Consider the following 25,137-nt stretch of genomic DNA (forward strand, 5'->3'; position numbering starts at 1 on the left):
GGATGCCTAGAAACCAATGGGCTGCAGCGTGCAGAGTCAGCATGGACCACTCATTTAACTGAGGGAGCACCTCCACCAATTCAATAGTATGTGTACATTTTTAGTTTGGGCTATTAGGTGGCGTAGCTTTGTGTTGTTTCTGTTTATATTTTATTGTTGTAATGTCTTATTTATGTTGTGTTTATTGCTGTTTATTGTGTGAAAAGTTATATAACTATAACACACTAAATAAAAAATAAATAAAGCAGAAACTATTGAATTAGAGTGCAGATCGAGAGACATGGCAAACGGGTAGGGACACATAGCTTGTAGGTATTATTTGGTTATTTGGTTTGCCCACCCATTGATTGCCCATGGCCATGCTAATCCCTATGGCCATTCCCACCAGTTAATGCCCCTCCCGCTCAAAACACCTCCCCATGCGAACAGTTCGCTTTAATCAAGCCTGACTTTGCACATGAAAGTGCCTGCCAGGTTTTCTTTTAAGGCATGCTTCTGTGAGTCAATGACTTTATTTTAGCTGTAAACCTGCTACTGTTGTGATAAAAATGCCAAAATCAGGACTGCCCTCAGCCGCCACTCGATTTATAAGCACTGTTTGCCCTGAAGTCCTGTTAAAACAAGCATTGGCAAAGCCAACAGTTTTGGCTTGTTTATATGAAGCGTTTGCCAGACACTGCTATTAGATGCCCAGGTACTTGCACCTTCTACCATCAATGGCCAGTTAATACCACTTTGGCTGTGCGTGGCAAGTTCATTTTCCATGCCTACACAAAAGCCCAAACGTTTGCCATTGCCAATGCTTGTTTAAACCAGGTTTGGAAACAGGGGCATAGTGGATTCATTGAAATATGAAGGAGGAGGACATGGGGAGCAGCCGCCACACTCGTGGCTTAGCCACTGTACCCACGAATTATGCGAGCAAGTACAGAATTAGCGTAGTGCACAGTCGAAAACAGGAACTGCAGCGGTGGGGGGAAGAGTACACACAAACAGAAAAAAAAGGGAACGGTTTTACTTAAAACACACATCTTTGAATTAATTTAGCACTTACCATCATTGCCTCCTGTACTATACAACACAATTACTTCACAGGGCTGCCAGATTGGAAACCCATTTATAGGCCAAGTGAACCCAAAAATCTGCCTACATCCGACACAACAGCATGTCAACCAATCAGCATCAATATTCTGGGTATACCATGTTTTCCCCGGATGTCCCCCTTCGTCTAAATATGAGATCTGACACAGGTAGTCCAACGGCACACATTAATTTGGACATTTAACGTATGAAGCATGGATAAAGTCAAAGTAAATATGCAGCATATTTATTTTAGAAAAATGTGTAGCTTAATTTATTCCTAAAGCAATCAAATGGGAATGACATATGCAGAACTATCAAGCTGCCCCACATGATGTGTAGGTAGCCCATCAATCCCTGCTTCTGTATTTGCATCCTGGAACAGTTGGCATCCTGAGACAATTAGAAATAAAGCACGACAAGTCCGACAATGGAAGCAAACACCAGGACTGAACATGCCAATCCATCTGGCATGGAACAATGTGAGAACTCTACATATGCCCGATACTCTCTGAAAGTAATCATCTAAGGCTAGAGGCGTTTGCATGTTTGAAACACCTTATTTCCATTTTGTGAAAAAGAGTAATTCCAGCTTCAGTATTTATTTAAAAGATGTATACATTCCTTTCCGCACATGTCATTTTGAATATCTCTGTTAGGAAGTGCTGCCTCAGAAAAAGAAAGAAAGCTTCCTCACTCATTTCTTAAATGGCTCTGTCACAAAGTAAAGCATTAACGATCCAAGGCAGTCCTAAACTAGGGGAGTCAGCCTTTGAAGCTTAGATGTTGGAGGACGGCCAGCTCTGTTTATTGGCCAACCTGCCTAGTCTATCCCTTTCCACTGAAACTCCCCTTAACTCTACACACCAATGGCATCCATGTAACCTTTCCCCCACCTCCTGCACAAGAGTAACTTTTGGTGAGGGGGATAGCTGAGTGGCAACGAGTTTGTCTTGGAAGCAAGACAACGCAGAGCAGCACTGGTTTGAATTCCGTGCTTAGAAACCAATCTCTGCTATTAAGCGTGTTATAAAAGAACAATAATATTTTCTCCAAGGTGAATAGTGACCAGGAAATCGTCACATTGAGTATTATACCCGAAAAGTAAATCAAACACCCAATCTGGCAACCCTAATTATTTATTAGAGATGCTCGCTTTTGTTCGAGTACAGACTAGTAGGGCGAGGACGGACCAGAGCTAGTGTGAGGAGAAGCAATCCAATCAGTGGATCCCCCTGTCATGTAAGGGTCATGCAAAACCCTGATTGGATGAATAACTTGCAGGAAGGAAACAGCAAACCACACTACGCTGTATCCTTAAATTAATCCAAAAGTAAACCATACATAGGAATACTTGGGCCAGGTTTGCTTTGCCAACCTTCAGCCAAAACTAAAAACGAGTGCACTTGGAATGGTCTTTTTGAGTTTCTAGTAAGAGAGGCTGAAGAAAAGTTAACTCTGCAGAAAGTGAGAAAAGCATGTATAAGAACTAGCAAAGTAAATAAGAGAAGGGCAATCAGTGCAAATGAAGGTAATGAGATTGAAATAGAAGAGAGACAATTACATAGAGACACAATACAACAGAGCACTGCATGAAGAAAGAGAAAGGAATTTACAGAACCGAAGACATATGTAAAACATTAAAGACGCACAAAGAAAAATAGGCACGCGTAAGGTTTCAATCACACCAAAAGTGCCAGATCTTCTACAACTTTGTGTGACCTTGCAAACCTTTCCAACCTAAAGCACTAAAGGCTATTTTCCTGCTCGGACGAGCCCTGAGAAGTGGCTCTTCTTCCAGCGATGACACCTCGTGATCCCAGTCTCCGGAATGCTTTCACACAGATGTTGCAAATACAGTATTCAGAATGACTCATCGAATTTTTGGTCTTTTCTCCGTTTAGGACTCTTTGCTCTGCTATTAATGATATTTGGAAACTTAACCCCAGCAAAAGCAGTTCCTCTTCAGCCGATCTGTGACAGTCGAGTGATGGACACGTTTATAACGGAAGCGAAGAAAGCAGAACAGGACATGGTAGGACAACGTTTGTGCTTAGTTTGCAGTTAATTGTGTACATTATGTTTCACCTCATATGCATTGCTGCGAGTCATAGCAAGAAGGTATTCAAAATCGAAAATCTAGTTAAATCGAAGGAATGTATATAGAGGGTTAAGCGTGTGCGAAAGGATGGGACCCAGAGGGTTACTAGTCTTTCGCCAACGGGCTGTCAGCCCATGTTATGAAATAAGTTAAAAATAGCACATGCGTTAGTAGCTTATTATGTCAACCTTTCTTTGGGGTGCTTTTATGAGTAGCGTTAAATGTGCATCAAAGAGTTGTTTAATTTTATTTATTTATTATCCATGTAACTTTGGAGTATTTCACGGTTTGTTTCACAGAAATACTTTTTATATTTTTGTAAATCCGGTGAAATTTGTACGTGTTTTGTCTCGTTGCCAAAATAAGCATTAAGTGTGTGCATGGCTGATAATCACTTCTGGCAAGCAGAGAGAATGGAAAGTAGCGCAGGCGGTTGTCAAACAGTTCTCTCTAAATGTCTCCAAAATCCAGATTCACAAATGAAAGGAATATGCCATTGCCCTGGGGACGAAGGGGGATATCTGCATTGGATATCCATCAATCGTGCAAAGGGCAAGAGCAGTCATAGACGCCTTTTAACCGAGGAAGCTGTGCTGCAGTTCAGAACTAGCTGGAGTCAAAGCATCCTTTTCCTTGCACCATTAGCAATACACATTTAGATCCAGACGCACATGTAGTTGTATATTTTGTTTTAGCCCTGATAAAAATGAATACGTGAATCAGAGATGGCCTTTGAAATTAAGGATGAGACAGTAGCAAGGATAACCACAAACCATGTCGATTTATACAAATTACATAAATCTGAAGAATTAAGAAGCAATGTTAAAAAAAATGGATGATGCCGAAGTATGCTTTATTTGGCACCTAGAATGATGTATCAGTGGTCCAATTTGGGCATAATGTCAGCATGAGGAATTATTGCAGTTTACTCCAATAATCTGACGTAAAAGCATGAGGTGTTGGTTGGTTATTCAAACTAAACATATCATTCACATGGGCTATTTTGGCTAAGAAGGAGTCAAGGGCAATCTGTAGAGATTGTACTTTTCTTTGGGTAGTCATATTAAAGCCTGCCCTAGATACATCTGCATGGGGTAGTTTCCCTTCTTCTACATGTGTTTGGGGTCCAGGAGTAAGAGGTTTTTCTCTAGTTTAGGCTAAGCCAGTTTGCCTTCATCCTTGATTCAACACGGATACTTGATTCATAGAGATGATTTATGTGGTAAGATCGTTCATTGGATCACCTGAGAGCATAAGCAGGACCTGGTCATCATGCACATCATTGTGAAAAGCTGCTTCTTCATTAGCCAACAGATCATGGAGAGGCGTGATGTATACATTGAGGAACACAGGAGATTGGGAATCATCAGTCTACTGCAGTTGGCAAAGATTTTGGCTGGGGTGGAAGCCATTTGCACCCCAGGGTTTATCCGGGATGCACTTTTTTTTTAATGGGGAGATTTACTATTGGCTTCACTTGCACAGCCAATCTCCCGAAAAAAAAAGATGGGCACCATAGGGATAAGTGACTAAGCATCTTTTCCATTTCTATGGCGACCAGGAGCTGGAGCAGCGCTGGGACCGGAACGCAAAGCTCCGGTCAAGCAGGTAAGTAGGGAAGTGGGAGGGGGTGGGGAACGAGTATGGTTTGTTGTTTATGTTTTGGAGGGTGGAGAAGGTGAGTGGGGGGAGAGGGGTTGTCGTTCGACATAAAAAAAGATGGAGCAACCCGGGGAATGGTCGGGTGACTGGAAACAGCAGGTGGAGAATTTGTATTCTCGCCCAATATTTCAGCCACCTGATTGGCTGAGCACCCTTCCCCGGGTGTGAATCAAGAGTCCACCTTTCACCTAAGATGTTCCGCTGCTAAGGAAGGATTTAAGCTAATTCTGCAACTGCCAGGTCCTCCACCTCACCGGCCCGCCTGACCCTGTCCAAGAATTCCACCTGATCTTCGCATGCCGGGTGCTTTGTGGCACCATAACGAGACTGAGCCTCGTATCCTGGCAACTATTTGAATCCAAAATATCCGCTGTTAGGCGGATATGCCGGCAGCCAATGACTAAGGCCAGACAGAGTGTCATGATGCCTACCCCCGGGGACCCAGACCAAGTCCAGCAACCCCGGAAGCAGGCATCAAGTTATTCCAAGCAAGCCCAATAACCCCTGCTAGGGGCTATTTGGGTGCAGTCCTGGCGCCTATGGCGCCAGGCTCATATGGAGAGTCAGTCCTGGCGCCATAGGCGCCAGGCTCATAGATTAAAACTTACCTGAGGCAGACCATGCTGCAAACTCACCTGATGCAGACCATGCTGCAAGAGCTCCAAGCCAAAGGAGGCTTGGAAGGGACTACTTTACCTAGGGACTATTTTTTACTCGGGTGGGGCTGGGGAGGAATACTTACCTGGGACTACTTTGGAAGGCTATTTAAACCACGCCCGAAGAGCAGCACACGTTTCACGTTATTCTGCATCCAGCAGCGTAACGCTCACCGTGTCTGCAAGTCTGCATTCAGTCTTCTGCCACGCCCGCCTCGAGTCCGGAGCTCCTAGAAAAAGGGGAGAGAAGGAGAAAAGGTTAGAACAAGAGCAATACCTTTGATCCTTACCTGAATTCCCGATCCATCGTGCCTTTGAGCTGGAAGAAAGAAGTTATTTTATGCGCCTCGCCTGCAGCAGCGCCGCACTGAACTCACCGGCCTTCGCAGCATCTTCACATTCCACCGCATCCTTCTGCATGCTCCCGCCGCACTCCAGCACCTAAGGGGAAGACAAGAACAGCAAGGTGAGCCAAGGGAATACACAGAGGCAATATTAGTTACCCCCCTTAGACTTACCTGATTTTACCACCGGGGGTACTATTCCTCTTCACGGGGTCCGCGCTGCTTCCACTGCATTCTCGCCGAACCCCGGCCCCTAAGGGGAAACAAAAGGACAGGAAGGTGAAACAAAGGGACAAACAAGGGGAAACCTCACCACAACAAACTTACCTGATTTTACCGCCGGAGGCATTATTCCCCGAGACTTCATACTTTCTCTCAGCGCCTGAATAAGGGAGAAAGCAACAGGTTACATATTGACATTAATCCTTACCTGAATATTACCGGTTGCCACGAGGAACTCTTCGCTAGGGTCAAGCTGCAACCTGCAAGGAATCGGACAAGAGTGAAAGTCAGACATTTGAACTCTTACGAACTACATACTTACGGCGTCTTGCCGGGAATCTCAGAGTCAATATTGTTCTGAAACTCACCAATTCCTTCGAGCCAGTGAAGCAACTGGTTATCTACGCGCCCCTGCGCTCAATGCAGGATGGAGAGCTCATCTTTCCAAACCATCAGGTGAGACTATAAGAGGGGACACCAAAGGTGATCAGTGGGGAGAACAGCGGGAGTGGGGGGGGGTTAACGCTCAACTCCACGGGTGCTTAATTCCCTTTCTCCATTTGCAGAAGAATATTCCTACGGGCCAAGCAAACGAAGCTGGGTGGGCCAGTCCAGTCCGTCATCTCGGCACTACGCGTCACATTGGTGGAGACCGCAGCTGTCCAGTTCAGATCGACGCCCCTGTGGGAGCCAGGTGAGCGTAAAACAGAGGCCATGTTTGCTCCCTGTAGTGCTTGCACCTGCATTTTGTTCGCCTTGTTGCAGTCGGGGTAAGAAACACGCCTGATCACCACGCTGCATCATAATCATCCTGCCATACTCCCCTGACATGCCAAGTTCATGGTTAGTAAATCCTACGCCGTTGCGGCAACCGTTCTACCTTCCATGCCCTTACTACTTTGTGATGTTCTAATGTCAATCCTCAACAACCCATCATTTTAAACTCTGTTTGGGCTATATGCGCCTATTTGCTTGCATGATTGGCGCGCATATAGCGCTAGTTAGCTGCCTGCTAACTCGATCACACCGAAATACTGACTATGGACCCTAACTGTACGTAACATTGGCGGCCAACCTTACCAGTTACCACACAAACGAACACTGTCTATCAGCGTTGCTCGACTATTCCAACAATGCTAACTTGTGCTCACTCTGTATACTTAGAGGACTGCAGCTCGGTTTACTCAGGGGCTGTACCCTCAATCTATTGCATTTACTGTCTAATATCATTATTACTATATGCTTGTACCTCCTATTGTTATGTACAACCATTAACAACACGCACCTTGTGTGATCGGCATCACACTATTACACTGATACTGATCTAGCACCGTTAACATTATTACTCATGGTTGCTCATTGTACGTCTGTTCCATCAACGTGGTGATTGTTCAACATCTTTCCAGTTTAAGTACTTCATGCTTTGATCTGCTTTACGTTAGTGCATTTACATTGTGTTAGTACTGCATTTGAGCAAGTACCCTATGTCCTGATTTTCATTTGCCCTACTGCACTTTTACTGTGTTAGCGCTGCTACCATTGCCAATGCCCGCTGCCCATGGAACGCCTGATCTATCAAATTGTGAATGTTTACTATCTTGTAAGATTAATTATTCTGATTTACATTACTCAAGTGTACCAACATTGTGTTAACACTGCTTTATGATCAAATACCTATTATTTAGATCCGCATTACTCTAGTGCACTTATATCTTGTCAGCTCTGCTATCACCACTCACCTATGCGTACTAGGACATTGCTATTAACCCTTGCTTTTCCTAGACCATCATCTCACAATGCACTGGCTCCACCTAATGTACCTCTCACATCTCCACCTTAGCCAGACAGCTCACTACTTCTATCACATATTTCAACAGTAGGCACACACCTGTGGTACCCTCAACTCAGACGCCCTCTCACACAGCATATCTCCACGTCACAATATTCTACCTGGACCCTAATGACCACAAAGCCTCTGACTTGGCTAACTCATTAACGGACCTAGGTTTCACCCACCATATCCAAGAACCCACACACAACAAAGGGAGAACCCTTGACTGGCTTACCGACCTGAACTGTAATATCGGTCAAGTAACTGTGTCAGCTTATATTTGGTCCGACCACTACAAGATTACCTTCGCTATCCAAGCCAATACCTCTAGCCAGAAACCTAACACCAGCTATACATACCCGTAATAAGTAGGACATAAAGGAAAAACTGCTCCCTCACATCCTCCCCCTTAAAAATCCCACATATTTCTGCTCTGACCCCACAGTCCTAGTAGACATTTACAACCAATCTATTCTTAAAGCACTGGACGCCACCGCCCGGCTCAAATTACACAAACCGAAACCCCAAGCGCACCTCAACTCCTGGTTTACACCCCATCTACGTAACCTACAGAAAACTAAAAGAAATGCTGAGGCACACTGGAAAGGACTTCCAACTGAAGCCAACAAAAACACTTTGATCATTGCTTCATCCATTTACAAAGAAGCAATTCTCTCAGCTAAAAGAGAGATATATAACAAATGCATCTTGCAAGCTCAATCTGACACCAAAGAGCTCTTTAAAATTCTAAAAGAGCTCAAATCATCCATTGCCTCAACTAACAAGTGCAACACTGATGCCCTATGGTGTAAAAATATCCCAAAAGCACTCCTTGACAAAATCTCTACCCTACAAACCAAAATCAACAACAAAAAAAGTAGTCTGCTACCAGACCTACTAGTTAATTCCTTTGCTAATAAACCATCAGCACCTAATCATCCCTTCAAACCTTTCTGTTTCTCTTCCTTATCCATCCAGGAAGTGGAAAAATGAAACCCTCCAATTGTCAAGGCGACTCCTGCCCTGCCCCCATCATCAAAGAGGCAGCCCATGACCTTGCCCCTTTCATCACTACATTTATTAACACCTCCTTCAAATCCGGTATTGTCCCTGACAATCTGAAAGACGCACGGGTCATCCCTTTAATTAAAAAACCCAACTTCGATCCGAGTAACCCCTCAAACTACAGGCCCATCACCACAGTGCCATTTCTCTTGAAAATTATTGACCGCCATGCCTATCTACAAATTCAGGCCTACCTTGAAGATAATAAACTCCTGGGTCTCCGTCAATCAGGCTTCTGTCCAAGACACGGGACAGAAACTGCTGTGATCGACTTAAAAATGCAAATTGAGGACCTAAAAGACAAGGGTAAACTGAAACTCCTTCTACTGCTTGATCTCTCAGCAGCTTTTACTTTGGTCAACCACCAAATTCTCTGCCATCACCTCAAAATCGCTTCCCACTTTTCATTAGAGGCCACCGCATGGATTAGAACCTTCCTGGCGAACAGAATGATGAGGGTTTTCTCCCCATCTGCTAATGCCGAGCCCTCTCCAGTCAGTTGCGTGGTCCCACAAGGGTCATGTGCTTCCCCTACAATATATAATGTATTTACAAAGCCGCTCTTTGATATTCTGGACTCTCTGGGTGTCACCTACACGAATTACACAGATGACACCCAGATACTTATACCTATCACTGGCAACTATGTAATCGACTCAAAAACTCTTAAGGATGTCTACACTGTCATTCAAGCCTGGATGGCGCATCACGGGCTCTGTCTAAATGATGATAAGACCGAGTTACTTATCCTAGGCTCACAGACTAGATTAAATAAACTTGACACAGTATTCCAATCGTTTATCATTGATGGGAACACCATTAAGGTGGCCAATGATACTTAAACCCTCGGTATCTATCTAGATTCCGCCTTATCACTTAATCGACAAACTAACACAGTGACGTCTGCAGCAGCCTACACATGTAAGCTGATAACAGCATGCAGACCCTTTCTGACAACTAATAACTGTATCATCCTTGCCAGAACATGGATGATACCTTGTTCTGGCAAGGATGATCTATCTAGATCTAATCTAGATATCTATCTAGATTCCGCCTTATCACTTAATCGACAAACTAACACAGTGACGTTTGCAGCAGCCTTTACATGTAAGCTGATAACAGCATGCAGACCCTTTCTGACAACTAATAACTGTATCATCCTTGCCAGAACACTCATCTTGTCAAAGATTGACTATTGTAATGTGCTTTTCCTGGGGACTAGCCAAAGAAAAGAAACATCAACAAACTTCAGGTTACCCAGAACAATGCCACCAGGGCTGCTCTTAACTTCCCTAGGAAATTACTTACCTCAGACACTAGACGGAGCTTTCATTGGCTATCGGTCACCCACAGAATCTCACTGAAAACACTCATGATCACCCACAAGTGTCAAACTAACCAGGCTCCCGAATACCTGGCCAACCCCTTTACCATACACACTGCCCTTCGTCCACTGAGATTGACGCTTACTCCCTCGTTGTCCATCCCTAGATTCAAGCTACAAACAGCAGGAGGAACTAGCTTCCCTGTCCTCGCTGCCAAACTTTGGAACACCCTCCCAATCCAACTAAGAGAGGAGCCTTCCTTCCCTGCCTTCAAACGCAAAACAAAAAAATGGCTCTCTGAGCAGGACACTCCGGCATCCCGCTCATTATGCTTGTCTGTCTATGATCGTTATCGTCGCCTACTGTGTTCCTGAGTACCTGCACTTCTACTGTAACAAATGTATCATCTGTAATATGTAAGAAATACGTTGTATTGTAACCATAACCTTGAAAGTAATGCGCCCAGATGCCTCCAGGCCAGGCGCGCAATATAAATAAATAAACCAAACCAAACCAATCCTAACTATTCAGAAGAATGTGCCGGTCATTGGTGTCAAATGCTGCAGACAAGCCGAACAGTCGCATCAGGATTCATTAGTTGTAGTACATTTTCCTTCACATGCAGTATCCTTTCTTTACTTCACCTAGAAAACCTCCCCTACACTTATTGAGTCTTCCTTCAGTTCGCCAGAAATTTACTTTGTCATACATTTACTTATTCATGCCTTTACTCCGCCTGCATCTTCACATTGTGAAGATGGCAATGCATGTGGCTAAGGCTAGCTAAAGGTTAGGTTTGGGGTCAAGGTGCGGCAGGGCAGACAAAGATGGGGAAAAAAGGAAGGGAGCCTCCCCCTGTAATGAAGTGGATTCCAGGGACATTAAAAGGCAGGAGAAGTAAAGGTATGGAGAAGTAAATGGACTCTGTGAATGTATGACAAAGTGAATGCAGGGGAAGTAAATACACACATCCTCATATGCCACAAGGCGATCTGTTACCAAGTACATTAAGAATGTCTATGAGAATTGAAGTAAAATTGTTGCTACCTTGTAAAAGGTGTTTAATAGAAAAGGTGCGCTGGTAATGGGCCAATAGTTGGCCCAGATGTGTGTATCGAGTGAGGAGTGACCTGGCCCTCAATTAGCATCTCTGGATTCTGACCTTCTATAAATGATTTGCATTAGAGCTTTATGATCAGTACGCTTAAGTCCTTGATACAGTATTTTACAACTACTGAGGCCCAACGGTCTCCAGGTAGGTTACCCTCATAAGGATATTGGAAAAGTCATCATCGCGGACTGAACAAAAAGAGACGTTATTTAGCCTGATAGAGGGGGCAGAGTGGATACAGAGCATCTGGTTTCCACTGACATGTCATGTGGCATCATAGCTATGCAATTCCATATTTTTGCAATTTTCCGATTCAAAAACATTGCAGCTCATTGCACCATGACTCATAGGAGTTGCCCGCCAGAATTTTGAGGGGTAGGGGCGGACCATTGTTTCCTGTCTTCAAACATAGCAGGTACATGACCAGAATGGATAAGAACTTAGAGTGAGTGGATCCCCAACAGTCTTATGGTGATCAGGCAGGAGAGTTCATGGGATCAGACATTTGGGGCTCATTACGAGTTCAGCAATATACATTGAAAGTGGCAGTAACAGAATTACTGCCAATTTTACCACACTGCCGAATTAGGGGATTGCACTAATTCCGCCGGCAAAATTACTGCCAACATCAGGCAGAATTAGCATTAGCGCTAATTACGCCCACGGAATAACAGGCAAGATGCAAAACAGTATTTCCGCCATATCACACGTTAAAATATCGCCATGCTGAAAATGGGTGGTAATTCTGCCGAAAACACTGTGCAGTTACCTACACCTAAAAGGTGGAGCTAAATAAATGCATACAGGTGATGAAAAAGAATCACAGGTGCCCCCAATCTACTCTAAAAGACTACAAAAGGTATCCACTTGAACCAAATACACTTTCCAACTGTAACACCCAATTTGATCGCATCAAACTGTCCATACGGATGTTTGGATCGCATTGGGTGTTACCGTTTTGTGCACGGCCGAAAATACCGAATATGAGGAGCGGGGCTTGTGGGGGGTGTCCCCCGCTCCCCATGTTTGGTATTTTGGGGTTTCGGTGGTGCAGGGGTGTCCCCCGCATCCTTAAAACTGGCAGCAGGGGACAGACATTGCTTGGGCATTGGTTTAAAATGAACGTTCAAAATGGGGACCAGCGCAATTATACTGCAGAAGTTTACCCGTGAACAAATTGTTTGTGAATAATCAACCCAGATCCTTTTCAACACCATGCTGTCACTGGCTGTCGCTAACTGGGACATGCAGCACCCCGAGCTCCACATTAAGTTGCAGAGGCAGGCACAGCAGCACATGTCACGGGACTCAGAGAGGAGGAAGAGATGACGTGCAAGGTGCATGTATATTCCCAAGGTCAGGCTCTAACCCTGGATATTAATTGATTTCCAGCTGATTACCCTGTAGCGGCTGAACAGGGAGGCCACTGTAGAGCTACTCTCCCTGATCCATGACGGCATACAGAGCAGGATTAACATAAGAACTCCCTTACTCCCGTGCTGAAGCTTGAATCAGTCCTTCTTTTCCTTGAAACTGGCACCTACCAGCACACTGTGGCCTCGGACCACATTTTCGTTTGTGCTTTGGCAGGTGCTCATGCGCCTCCGGCCACATCTCCCTGCCCACTACCAGCACAGATTAATGCCATGCTCTATGCAGCAGCTCACCTGCCCAACATAAAAGCTGCTCTGGACTGCACCCATGTTGCGTTGGTCACCCCAGGCACTCCGAAGAGGGATACGGCAACAGGAAGCAGTATCATTCCATGAATGTCCAGGTCACCTGTGATGCTGACCTCGTGATCATGCACTGCTGTGCCCGCTTCCCTTTTTGCCGATGCTATGGTCCTGCAGAAACAGCACAATGCCTGCATACATGGAGAGCCACAAAGGCCAACGGACATGGATACTGGGTCAGTACAAGTGGCATCACACAAACTGATCTCAGAGCATTAGTGAAATGCTATGTGAAAAGTGCCCCTCTCGCATGTCCAGTCAAGACCCTGTACATGCGAGAGGGGCGTGGCCAGCATGCAGGCTGAGTAGACGTGAATCTGTCGGAGCTCCGGCAAACGCCGCAGATATCCTGCTCAACATCCTGATTCCATGCACATTTATGGGCAATAAACACAACTGATTAGAGGTAAAGATTAGACAGCTGTTACAAGAAAGGAGAAGCGGAAGAAGTGGCCTTGCACGCCTAAACTGGAAGCGGACAGTGTGCTGGTTTGGCGCAAATCTCTTCCCCAAAATGGCTGGCGCTGCCTGCCAGCCCGCCTGATGGCAGACACTGCATTCTACACATCGCCAGCGCTGCAACGGTCCAGCTGAGCGCACCCGAATCTGCCGTACCTCGAGGGACAGGACCGGTTCCAATGGACAACGGACAGTAAATCGAGGTGCGTGCCCAGGCTCCTAAGTGTGGGGAAGACGGGGGAGAGGTGCGAGCGAATGCCCAAGACCAAGACAGGGCTGGGGTTACCGGCAAAGGATCACCACAGCCGGCGGTTGTGGGAGCTAGATTATTGAGCTTCCTACATCTGGAAGGAATCACACGGGCAGCGACTCGGACCAGATACCCCAGCGGCATACGGCATGCATCAAAGTGCCTGGGAATCTCTGGGTCACTCCAGATCTGTACAATCACCAGACGGCAACGGACCCGATGACCCAATGGTGCTGGAGAGCAGGTGCAGTCAGGCCACAATAAGACACGAAGAAGACAGGCACCGAGGTGCCCGGCCAGGAGGGGTCCCAGAAGCTGTGGCGTAAACCCTATGGGGCTCCGCTGGCAATGAGAGTGTGGCCGGTGGGGAATCTCAACATCATACGCTGCGCTGGCCGCGCAGAGTGGGGACTTTGCCAGATCCTGGGTGACGAGGCCTGTGCGAGGAAGCACCATCACGGCAGGACACAAACCAGCTCTAGGTGAGTGCTGCAACGGTACTGTCATGCCCTGCATAATCCGACGGTGCCGGGACAAGTTGGGATCCTGTGGGCTATCTTGTGGATACTGAAGGCAAACGTTAACATAGCCCAACGACCACCCAAGGGGGGAAACGGCGGCACAAACATGAGGGGGAAAGACCATAACATCTAATGGCACGTTTAGCACACGCTACGGAACATTAGGAGGGCTACCGGTTATGTACCACTCATCTTGGGGCAGGGGGAAGGCACAAGGCACTGATAGCAACAGTGAATACCCCAGCTGGCAGGACATTCACAGACCCTAAGTGGCCTTCCTTAGCTATTGTGCCCTACTGGTGACGTGAAAGGGCTGGGAGCGCTTTGGCTTCTCCTGTGTGAGGTTGCAACACAGTGGGGAGAACATTCTAGTACAGAACACTATAGGAACACTGTTTAATAGTTACTGAGTTGGGGTGTCATGGCCTCCAAGGTAAGGTATGCCCTGCTCCTTTGGTTTACCTACTAAAGAAATGCCCCCCCTACAACCTACTGACCCAGGACGTAGAAAGCAGCTGTCCAGATCCAGGCACCACATGTGAGCATGCATAACCCTATGCATTTTGGTCATAATTGCTGCAGAAAGCTCCCAGCAAAGGTGTGAGAGGCATTGGTCACCCGCATGTGGCACCATAATCCCATAGCAATGCACATACGCTACAACTGCTAACACCCCAGAAGCAGTGAGACGGGCAGCTTGGTTTCCCACCTCAGAGAATGGGCAAAGATAAACAGCAGAAAGCGTTGACGCTAAGCTGAATGGATCAGTATGCGATCGCCAGTACTCCGGTGCTGGCGAGCCAAACACCACGACCGACCTCCCCCAGTGGCGAGGAAGCCCTCTCACTGCGAGATGTGATGGCTGCTAAAGCCAACTCCTGCTCCTCTATGGAAATGAAGATGGACAGCATTGTGGCAGACGTCTCCTTTCTTCGTCGTGATCTACAGAAGCTCACCTCCCGCACAGGAGAGGCAGAACAACGTATCTCAGGGGCAGAAGACAACATCAGGGGCATCAATCAACAGCTGTCACAAGCCCTAAACAGTCTGAAGACCCTTGAGGCCCGAGTAGACGAAGGGGAGGGAAGATCGCGCCGCAACAATGTGCATATTCTTGGCATTCCGGAAGGGGAGGAAGGGCCTAGCATGGAACTATTCCTAGAACAATGGCTAGCGGACATCTTTGCACCTCGCTCCTTTTCCAAATTCTTTTCAGCAGAAAGCGTTGACGCTAAGCTGAATGGATCAGTATGCGATCGCCAGTACTCCGGTGCTGGCGAGCCAAACACCACGACCGACCTCCCCCAGTGGCGAGGAAGCCCTCTCACTGCGAGATGTGATGGCTGCTAAAGCCAACTCCTGCTCCTCTATGGAAATGAAGATGGACAGCATTGTGGCAGACGTCTCCTTTCTTCGTCGTGATCTACAGAAGCTCACCTCCCGCACAGGAGAGGCAGAACAACGTAGCTCAGGGGCAGAAGACAACATCAGGGGCATCAATCAACAGCTGTCACAAGCCCTAAACTGTTTGAAGACCCTTGAGGCCCGAGTAGACGAAGGGGAGGGAAGATCGCGCCGCAACAATGTGCATATTCTTGGCATTCCGGAAGGGGAGGAAGGGCCTAGCATGGAACTATTCCTAGAACAATGGCTAGCGGACATCTTTGCACCTCGCTCCTTTTCCAAATTCTTTTCAGTGGAAAGAGCTCACAGGATGCCCTCAGGTAGACCAACACCAGGTGCACCACCCAAACCAGTTATCGCCAAACTGCTTAACTATCGGGACAAGGATGCGCTCCTTCAGATGGCCCGCACAAAAGGAACGATTACCCACAATGGGTCCCGAATAGCCTTTTTCCCTGACTACACCCGGGAGGTGCAGCGAGCGAGACAATCCTTCGAACCACTCGAAAGACAGTTATCCTTCATGAACGTGAAGTAAGACCCTGTACATGCAAGGCCTGCCCTCTGACCCAAACATGACAGCCACCAACCCATAGGACTTAGGCCATGCAGGACAATGCAGTAGTATGTTGGCGATGCATACTGCCCCAACAAGTAAGCAATACACAAACAGAGGAGTGCTGGAACCTCAATGCAAAGGACCACATACCTAAACATTGAACGTCACAGTTCAATACTGCACAAAGACAATGCAAGACTGGCAGAAAGTAATGCCATGTAATCTGGTAACCAAGTATATGAAGACATGCCGGCGGAGGCAGGCATTTCCTCACTGCAGAAGCAGCAGTGATGCCAGCTAGGGTTATTTAGAGCAGAGATTAGAGACACAATATACACGAGGAGTGTTGACGGGGATTCTGCCCTAGTTAATGGATTGTATCCGAAATGCATAGACAACCTTTGAACCCTCATTAGCGCTTTACTGCCTCATTCCTACGTATATATTAAAACTAACTATGTCATATATTTTTGTTGAATAGGCTACTTTTTTAAATTGGAAGAATCAACAATATATTCACAATGTTTTCCTGAGAATAGATGAAGCTGTTTGATCATTTCAGCCCATATTTTGGGGGAAACGTGAGCGTGTGGCTCTCGCTGGGGTGTGCCTGTGAGATTTCTCTTGTGTAACCATGTATGTGAAGCCATAATGGAAGGAACACAGACACAGCTAACATGCACAAGAACAACTAATCACCCATCAGGTCACATGCATGATAGCAACTCATAGGCCCATCACAGGCAACATGCACTCTGCAATGCCAATCACAGACCATGAAAGTAACAACTGCCGGTTTTGAGCTGTGTGCATGGTTTAACACAACAATCCATATGGCCCCCAATTGTAAATGACTTTACATTCAATTACTGGGATGGAAAAGCATGTTGTATGACAATTTAGTAAAAAAGCCTGGGCAGAGAGTCCATCAACATGCCTTTAGAAAAACCAACACATCCACAATGCACTGTGACTGACACCTGTGAACGTTGTCCTTGCAGTTGACTCTGGATACCACCAACTACCATGGCTAATGAAACCTGTGCGCAATCCACGTACAGCACAGGAGGTGCACTGCAATGAAGCATAAGTCAGGAACAGGCTGTGCATAGAGCAGATCTATGGATTGCTGAAGGGTCGTTTCCGATGTCTACACAAGAACGGAGGGGTATTGATGTACTGGCAAAAGGTTGGAGACATGTGTTATGCCTTTGCCATGCTGCACAACATCTGCCTCAGGCTAAATGTCTCCCTGCCCCCTGAGGAGGACATGCCACCCCCAGAAGAAAATGACTCACTACTTGCCGGTGCAGTGCTGCCATACAGTGCGCGGGAGGAGAGAAGGCTTTGTCATATGATGCGGAAAGAACTAACTGAGAATCACTGAACACATCAATAATCAGCTGCTACTCACCTTTGTATATAGCCACGTTTTGAATACATCACATTCACACACAAATGATTGTCCTAGCATTGCTTCAAGTGAACTAGTATTAAATAGTGCAGTGTTAAAAACATACATCCCCAACACCCATACCCACGTACCTCCACAATCCCAACCACCTCCCCCATCCCTACCACCCATACCTACCCACCTCACCCTGCCTGGTGAAATAGTGTAATGAGGTATCAATAAATTCCTTAACCTCTTGCCCTTGCCAGGCTGTTTCGGCTTTAGGCGGGCCACATTTCTCAAAGAGCAGTGCTGTGGGCTGCCAGCTGATGATCCCTCAGTGTGGGTGATTGAGGTTGACAGGTCAGACTCTGGCCTCCGGATGCGCTGGAGAGTCAGGATCATTCTGGCCTGCGTCGACTCAGCAAATGCCAAGATGCCCTCTGTCAGCTCTCTCACCCTCTGGCCCACAACAGTTAGGGAAGAAGTTACCATTGACTATTGTTTTCGCTCCCTGTCCAAGGACCTTGAAATCCTTTGTAAGGCGCCATGCACAGCCACGGATAGCTTGCAAACGCGAGCACCTATGTATCTGCTATTGGCTCAAGATTAATCTGCTGCTGCTCCATCACGTCCAGCCTCCTCCAAATAAGATCGACGGAATGCTGTGTAGAGGCGTGGGGCTGAAGCAGGTGGACCCGAAACCCTGTCACCTGGATCGCATGGTCCACATGCATCAGTGTCACCATCTGATTCCAGGTCACGCTGCACATGTGCCAGGCTGTCTTGCCCAGGTGACAAGGGGGTATCAGGGGGATGATGGATGGATGCAGGTGCAAATCGATGTGTGCCAGTGGCAGCATCTGACTCCTCGGACACATCCACTGGGGCTGGATGTGGTGTGGCGGTTGCAGCTGGCTGGGGTGCAGCACCTTCAGCTGCATACGATGTGCTGCCATCAGGTGCAGTGCAAGCTTTGGCATGTGCAATGCTGCTGGTTGGGTCCACTTGGCTCACTGTGGGGACTGTGGCAGTGTCTCCACTTCTTGCAGCTGGAATGGCATGCCTCGCTCATGCCATTTCTCCTGCTTTTCTGATTTCTGGGCGGTGCAGTGCTGGAGGTCGTTGTGGGCCCACCCTACCATGGGAAATAGATGGGGCCTGCATCCTCCTCCTGAGTCGACTCTAAACCTGTTGGGTAGACAATGACATGCTCCAAGTCATCATGCATACTTGTACGTGGGCTTGCAAGTCACTATTGCTACATGATGGAAGATCATCATAAACACATGTGGTCTGATCGTCAGAGTCAATTGCAGGCCAATGAATATGGATAATGCAAGGTGGAGGAAGTGCCTGTTGGGCTGGCGATGTGGCCTGTACATGAGGTAGCCCTGGAGGTACACTTTGGCACTTGACCATTCCCAGCATACATGGGTGCTGCTCATGGGTGCATGGGCGCACTTGCAAATTCCTACTACAGTACATGGGTATGTACATAGTCGCACCCTTTCCCTTGCATACACATGTGGTGGCATTGACTTTGGACGCATTGGCATGTGGTTGCACATTCCCCTGTCCATTGAGCCAATCTATGCTGATGGACACATGCATGGGATGGTCAGTGGCCAGTGCAATGTCATGGGGAGCATTCAAACTCACCAGCTTTGCCTTGGCTGCTGGATCCAACCTCGGCACTACTGACACCCTCAATCCCTTCCTTATAGAGGATGCTGCTAGCCTTCCCCTCCCACAGGAACAGGACAAGGAGGACAACAGTGCTGCCTCCTGTTGCAGATGTCTAATGTCTGTGTTTCGACAGGAGACTACGGACCCTGGCTTTGAGGTCATGCCAGCACTTGCTGTCCCGTGGGACTGTGCCCACTGCCGCAACCTTATCACATTTGCTGGCCCAGATGTCTTCCTGTGCTTTGATCTATATAGCTCTTCAGCATGGGCAACAACCTCATCTGTGAGAAACTGTCGCTCATCCTCACAAAATGTTTGCTTCCACAGCCTTATATCTGACACCTTCCCTTTAGCTTTGTTCTGTCACAGCTTCTGTCCTGCTTCTGGGTTCAGATGGCAAGATGAAATGGGGGATTCAGAATGGATTTGATTTTTAAAGTTGGCCGTCGCTGTGCTTACCGTTCCGGCGATGAGGTTAATTTTGCCGGCAGTAATTCCGAAGGCGGAATTAGCTATGAATGTGGATGATGCATGGAATTACTGGAAAGATTTACCGTTATCACCAATTGTGTGTGCGCACGCTCCAGACAACTTGTAACATGCCTTTAATTCTGCCGTATTACCGCCCAACTCGTAATGAGCCCCCGTATGCTGATCTCTCGGCTTACCAATAGGGTCCAGAGCAAAAGGACCAGCCCGCTGTATGTCTATGCCTGACATGGCGTGAACGGTCCCATACAGGCTTTGTGCCTACAGATTTTTTTTAAGCCTGATAGTCCATGAGATGGGATGCGGTCTAGATGCGCAACCCATTTTACCACAGTAGCTGTAGTCCTCTATCACTGTGTAGTGACAAAAAACGACCACAGAAGCAAAAGTGACTAAATAATCAACAGTCAACACAGCAATATGGATCAAAAAGCCTAGTGTGTGTAAAGCCTAAAACAGGAACTGGGTGTATAAGCAAGCTTTCCATGTGTCATTTTAGAACAGGAACTGGGTGTCAATGACATTCTTGACAAGCAATGAGTAAGTCTTTTTCTGCATTGTATTTTATATATGTAGGTAGCACAGGTCTACTTGCAGGGAAGAATAGAACACAGCAACATCAGATTCATTGTCTAAGCAGTAATGCCCGTATTACTTAGTGGTAATCTTCAATACCGCAACTCTTCTCTTCCTCTTCCCAGTCTTCAAAGATTAGCATACCATACCCCCCAGAAAAACAGCCCTATTGCTATACCTTTTCTTTTGTTACAGTGGTCTCTGCCTCCGTCAGACGGGATAATAAGTATCAACACCAAAACACCCACCTAGGTATTACAGAGCAAGGTGTCCAGTTCCAACAGTCGCAGGGTGGTATGGCTGTGAAGCAGGACTGGGACAAGGAAGAGAAGGATTTGGTGTAATGAAGATTACCGGGGCATTACCCCTTTGTACCTTTTCCTCATCCCAATCCTCAAAGATGACGATATACCAAGCAAGGAGATGCAGCCATAATAATAATAGGCAAATACAGAAGCCCATCGTCATTGCACCCCAGCAGATTTTGTTTGTAACAATACTAATGCTTGGCATTTAGTGTGGTAATACCAAAATACAAGGAACCACCCAAAAGTCACACACAATAGTTTTTTTTAACCAAATGTGTTTGGGGTAATCCAAATTCTAGCAAAGCAAATTTTACATATTAATACCCCCTTGTTAACCTCCCGGGGACGGGATAGTCCCTTTGGCAGGGGAGCGGGGGCGTATGTCCTGGGTTGCCTGTGAGGTTATGATTTTGAGGCAATGACTCAAAAGTTGATAGGTATTTCCCCCTGCACTACCTGTACCAACATTTACTAAAAGGGCATGACTGAATCTTGAGGCTGCTGGAATCTCAAGATACGTCTTAACCAAATGTGTTTGGGGTAATCCAAATTCTAGCAAAGCAAATTTTACATATTAATACCCCCTTGTTAACCTCCCGGGGACGGGATAGTCCCTTTGGCAGGGGAGCGGGGGCGTATGTCCTGGGTTGCCTGTGAGGTTATGATTTTGAGGCAATGACTCAAAAGTTGATAGGTATTTCCCCCTGCACTACCTGTACCAACATTTACTAAAAGGGCATAACTGAATCTTGAGGCTGCTGGAATCTCAAGATACGTCTTGACCATCGTACCAAAATCCATATGCCTAATCTTTTCCATCTCAGCTGCCCCGCTAGTGTGCAACAACCTAGGAAGCACAAAGTCCTTGTTAAAGTGGAAGGAGGAAACCACTCCTCTCTCCAGCTCTCGGACCGATCCGCCACATTGCACTTCTCCCATCACAGATATATTAGTCAGGAAGAAACAGAAGCAGGAATGAAGCCGTATCCACAGAAATGTCACTGAATTTTTCTCTATTGAGTCTTCACCTCCATTGCCAGTTCTTATCTGATGTGGGGTCAGGAGCTCTGCATCGGTAGTGCCTTAGCCTTCTGACTTCTTGTACAATCAGAGTACTTATGGTTCATTAGAGCCTTAACCCAGAAGTGTGGGGGGTATGCTAAACATTGCTGCGTTTGCAAAGGGGCGATTAATGCAGCATCTGGAAAATCAGAGATGTTCAAGTGAATTGAAAGTGGGCACCGGCTGAAGAGAAATGAAGAATTCATTAGCACATATATCTACCCTCGGGATCTGCAGAGACACAAGACTCATCTGGAGACAGGAACAATACGTGGGGGTATTACCCAAATTGTTCGTTTACAATTGTTCGAATGAACAATTGACCGAATTTAAAGGGTCACAATATATATATATCGCTTTGGAAATATATAAAAATATATATATAAATATATGGGGTTTTGGGCGGGTTTGGGTTGGGTGGGGGGTTGCGGGCGGTTTCCCCCCGCATTTATGTTACAATTGACCTTCAAAATTTGGTCAATTGTGAAAAGGTCAATTGTCATTCGAACAGTTGTAATACGAACAATTCGTATACAACCTACGTGGGTGCATGGGTGGTGCTGCTCCATAATCCCTCTGGGTGTCAGGTGTCTGTCAGGGGCTATACAGGGCACCTAGGTAGGTTTGGGGTATCTATGCTGATATAAGAGGAAAGGTAAGCGCATACAGCAAGAGGGTAAGCAAGAAGGAAGAAAGACAAGGTCAATCAGAACAATGGAATAGGAAGAAAGGGCAGAACATGATGGTGAACAAGAAGGGATGGGACCATACACTGAACAAACAATAAGGAATCCCACTAGGGGTGTACACACAGGTTGTACTTGACACTACCACAGAAATACTACCACAGAACTAATAAAAGCCCAATGCCTCTGTGCAAGTTACTCTTACCGGCGCCACACTGTACACGTCCATAGAAGGCGTCAGCAAGAGAGGTTTCTGTATCTGGACCCTAAAGCATAAACAAGGAGAGTAGTTAAACGAGACACGCTGGTGGGTGTCCAGCCAGAGCATACAATGGATGCCTTGTGTGGGAACAGAAGGCAATGCACTGTTACAAAAAATACACTTTTGACTACAAGTAAAATGAGACAAAGTAAGGCGCAGGGATTGGCTACTAGGGTATATGACCCAATTTCTGTACAAAGGAATACAGAGGGACAGGTGTGGACACCATATAACAAGTAACAGACAGTAAGAGCCCCAAAAGGGAAACAAGTGTTAAGAACAGGAAAGCTGGAACTCGGAAAGCAGAACACTCTAGCAGGGAACTGGTGCAGGGTAACAGAGGCAAAGTACAAGTACAATGTTAAAGAGACAAGAAACTGGTACAAGGTAACAGACAAAGTACTGGTACAAGGTAACAGAGATATGGTACTGGCACACAGTAACTGTACAAGGTAACTGAATCTAGGTAACAAAAGCAGACTGGAAAACTGGACTGGAAACACAAGGAAAGACTTTTGAAAACAGGACTAGAACAAAGGGGAAAGGGTACAACCAGAAGCAAGATAAACAGAGACTGCATGATTGGGCTGAACACAAGCAGTCACAGGTGTGGTAAATGGAGATCTGAGGCATGGACTTTGGGAGAGGTTCCATTGCGGACAAACACCAGTTTTTATATGGAATCAAAAGCACAATAATTGTTGTGGCATTTTGAATGTTGCAGTCCATTAAAAGGAGTGTATTTGCTTCCAGTCATAGTGAAACAGTGTGCTTGCAACTCAGATTCCAAAAGAGTTTCCGGATTTGGCTGCCGGGATTTCCAGGCCTCTTCCAGGTGCATTATGGGAACTGAAGTCCATGGGGGTCTTTATGAGTAAGCCGGTCTCGGAAAAATGCCAGTAAAACGGGCGGTACAACCGACTCTAGCATTTTTCTCTGACCGGCTTACTCCGAGTCTGCCGTTAGGGGCAGTGAACTACTGGCCCGACATTAAACATGTCTGGGGATGCTTGTAGTCTCCTGCAAAAGTAATGTGACATAGCAGTTTTAGCTGAACTTATCCTTTTGGGGTGGGCCCAAAGCATATTTGCATATGGTCTTTGCCCTTCTGTAGTGGCTTACCAGGCTGAAAAACGATGGTCTGGAGGGTTGCCCAGAGCTGTGCCCGTGGTTAAGATTGATTCTAAACCATCCAGCCATAATTTTTTGGTTTTGGTAGCATAGCAGTGGCAGTGTCAGATTATTTTGTGTCACATTAGCCATGCCCATTTAGCATTGACCAGCCACATTCCATTATGCCCAATTAAGACATAAATGACATGTTCAATGTTGGCCTCTTAGCTCAGTATGGCCAGATACTATCACTCCAGTTACAACAGCAGTGTTTGATCACATTATGCCACATTAGCACAGTAAGGCCATATTCCAATATCCATACTCTCTAAATGTGCAAAGCCAGACCTAATGGCTTTGCCTGTGCTTGTTTGCTGTGTCACAGGTATGGGTTTGTACTGTGTAAACTGTTGTAGGATGTGGTCACAGGACTGATGAGTTACAGTGTAGATCCGCTATATGCAGCATTTACATAGCAAAGTTGGGGCATAACATAAATGAAAAGCGTAAAAGCCTTGCGTACGGCTTTTATGCCTTTCATTCACATCATGCCCCATTTTCAAAGGGCCTGTGTGGAGTGATGGTGTGTAGAAGGGGCTTGGCGGCGCTGTTACCGTCCAGGATAGCCCACCTGGCGAGTGATCATCGCCATTCTCACGCATGGGTGGCAATGCAGTAGATGAAAACAAGAAGAAAACTTGACTGTCAACGTGTTGCTTCTCCCACTGCTCAGCACGCAAGTTTCAATCCTCTTTCATTCTTCCATTTCATACAGTTCTATGGTGGAGAGGAGGGGAGGATCGTGACTTACAGTTCATACGATGCAGCCACCCCACTCCTCTCTTGCACCGGCTCGGATTTTCATGCCGCACAAATGCTGTAGATTCCTATGGTGTCCGCCTGGTTTTTACACCAGCAAAAAGTAGGCCGACTACATAGGAATCCATTTTAAACGCTGCCTGTCATGCATTCATGGCATGTAGCGTTTACTCAATTTACACTACAGAGAGTACGCCTTCTTTTAGCCGCCCATTTTGCAGTCTGCCATGCAAATGAGGAAAATAAACAGCCAGGGACCTGTGTACATGAAAGTTTAAACGTAACACGCTCCTACCGCCTTATTACGGGGAACGCCAAAATGAGCACACTAGGGTCCATGTTTCTTGTCTCAGGTGGTCTTACTTTGGATCTTGTTTTTACTTAATCCTTACTCAAAGGTGGATTACATAAATG

General features: G+C 46.4%; 1 protein-coding gene across 2 annotated transcripts in view; it reads left to right on the top strand.

Annotated features, from left to right (window-relative positions):
* Window positions 1-25,137, top strand: part of EPO (erythropoietin) — a 287,944-nt gene that overhangs the window by 95,021 nt on the left and 167,786 nt on the right. For both annotated transcript variants that reach the window (XM_069613847.1, XM_069613848.1), the window contains exon 2: window positions 2,985-3,115. In XM_069613847.1, coding sequence (XP_069469948.1) covers window positions 2,985-3,115 — 131 coding nt within the window. The remainder of the gene's footprint in view (window positions 1-2,984; window positions 3,116-25,137) is intronic.

Source organism: Ambystoma mexicanum, chromosome 1p (genome assembly GCF_040938575.1).
Source record: "Ambystoma mexicanum isolate Mex_15411 chromosome 1p, UKY_AmexF1_1, whole genome shotgun sequence".
Taxonomy (NCBI): domain Eukaryota; kingdom Metazoa; phylum Chordata; class Amphibia; order Caudata; family Ambystomatidae; genus Ambystoma; species Ambystoma mexicanum.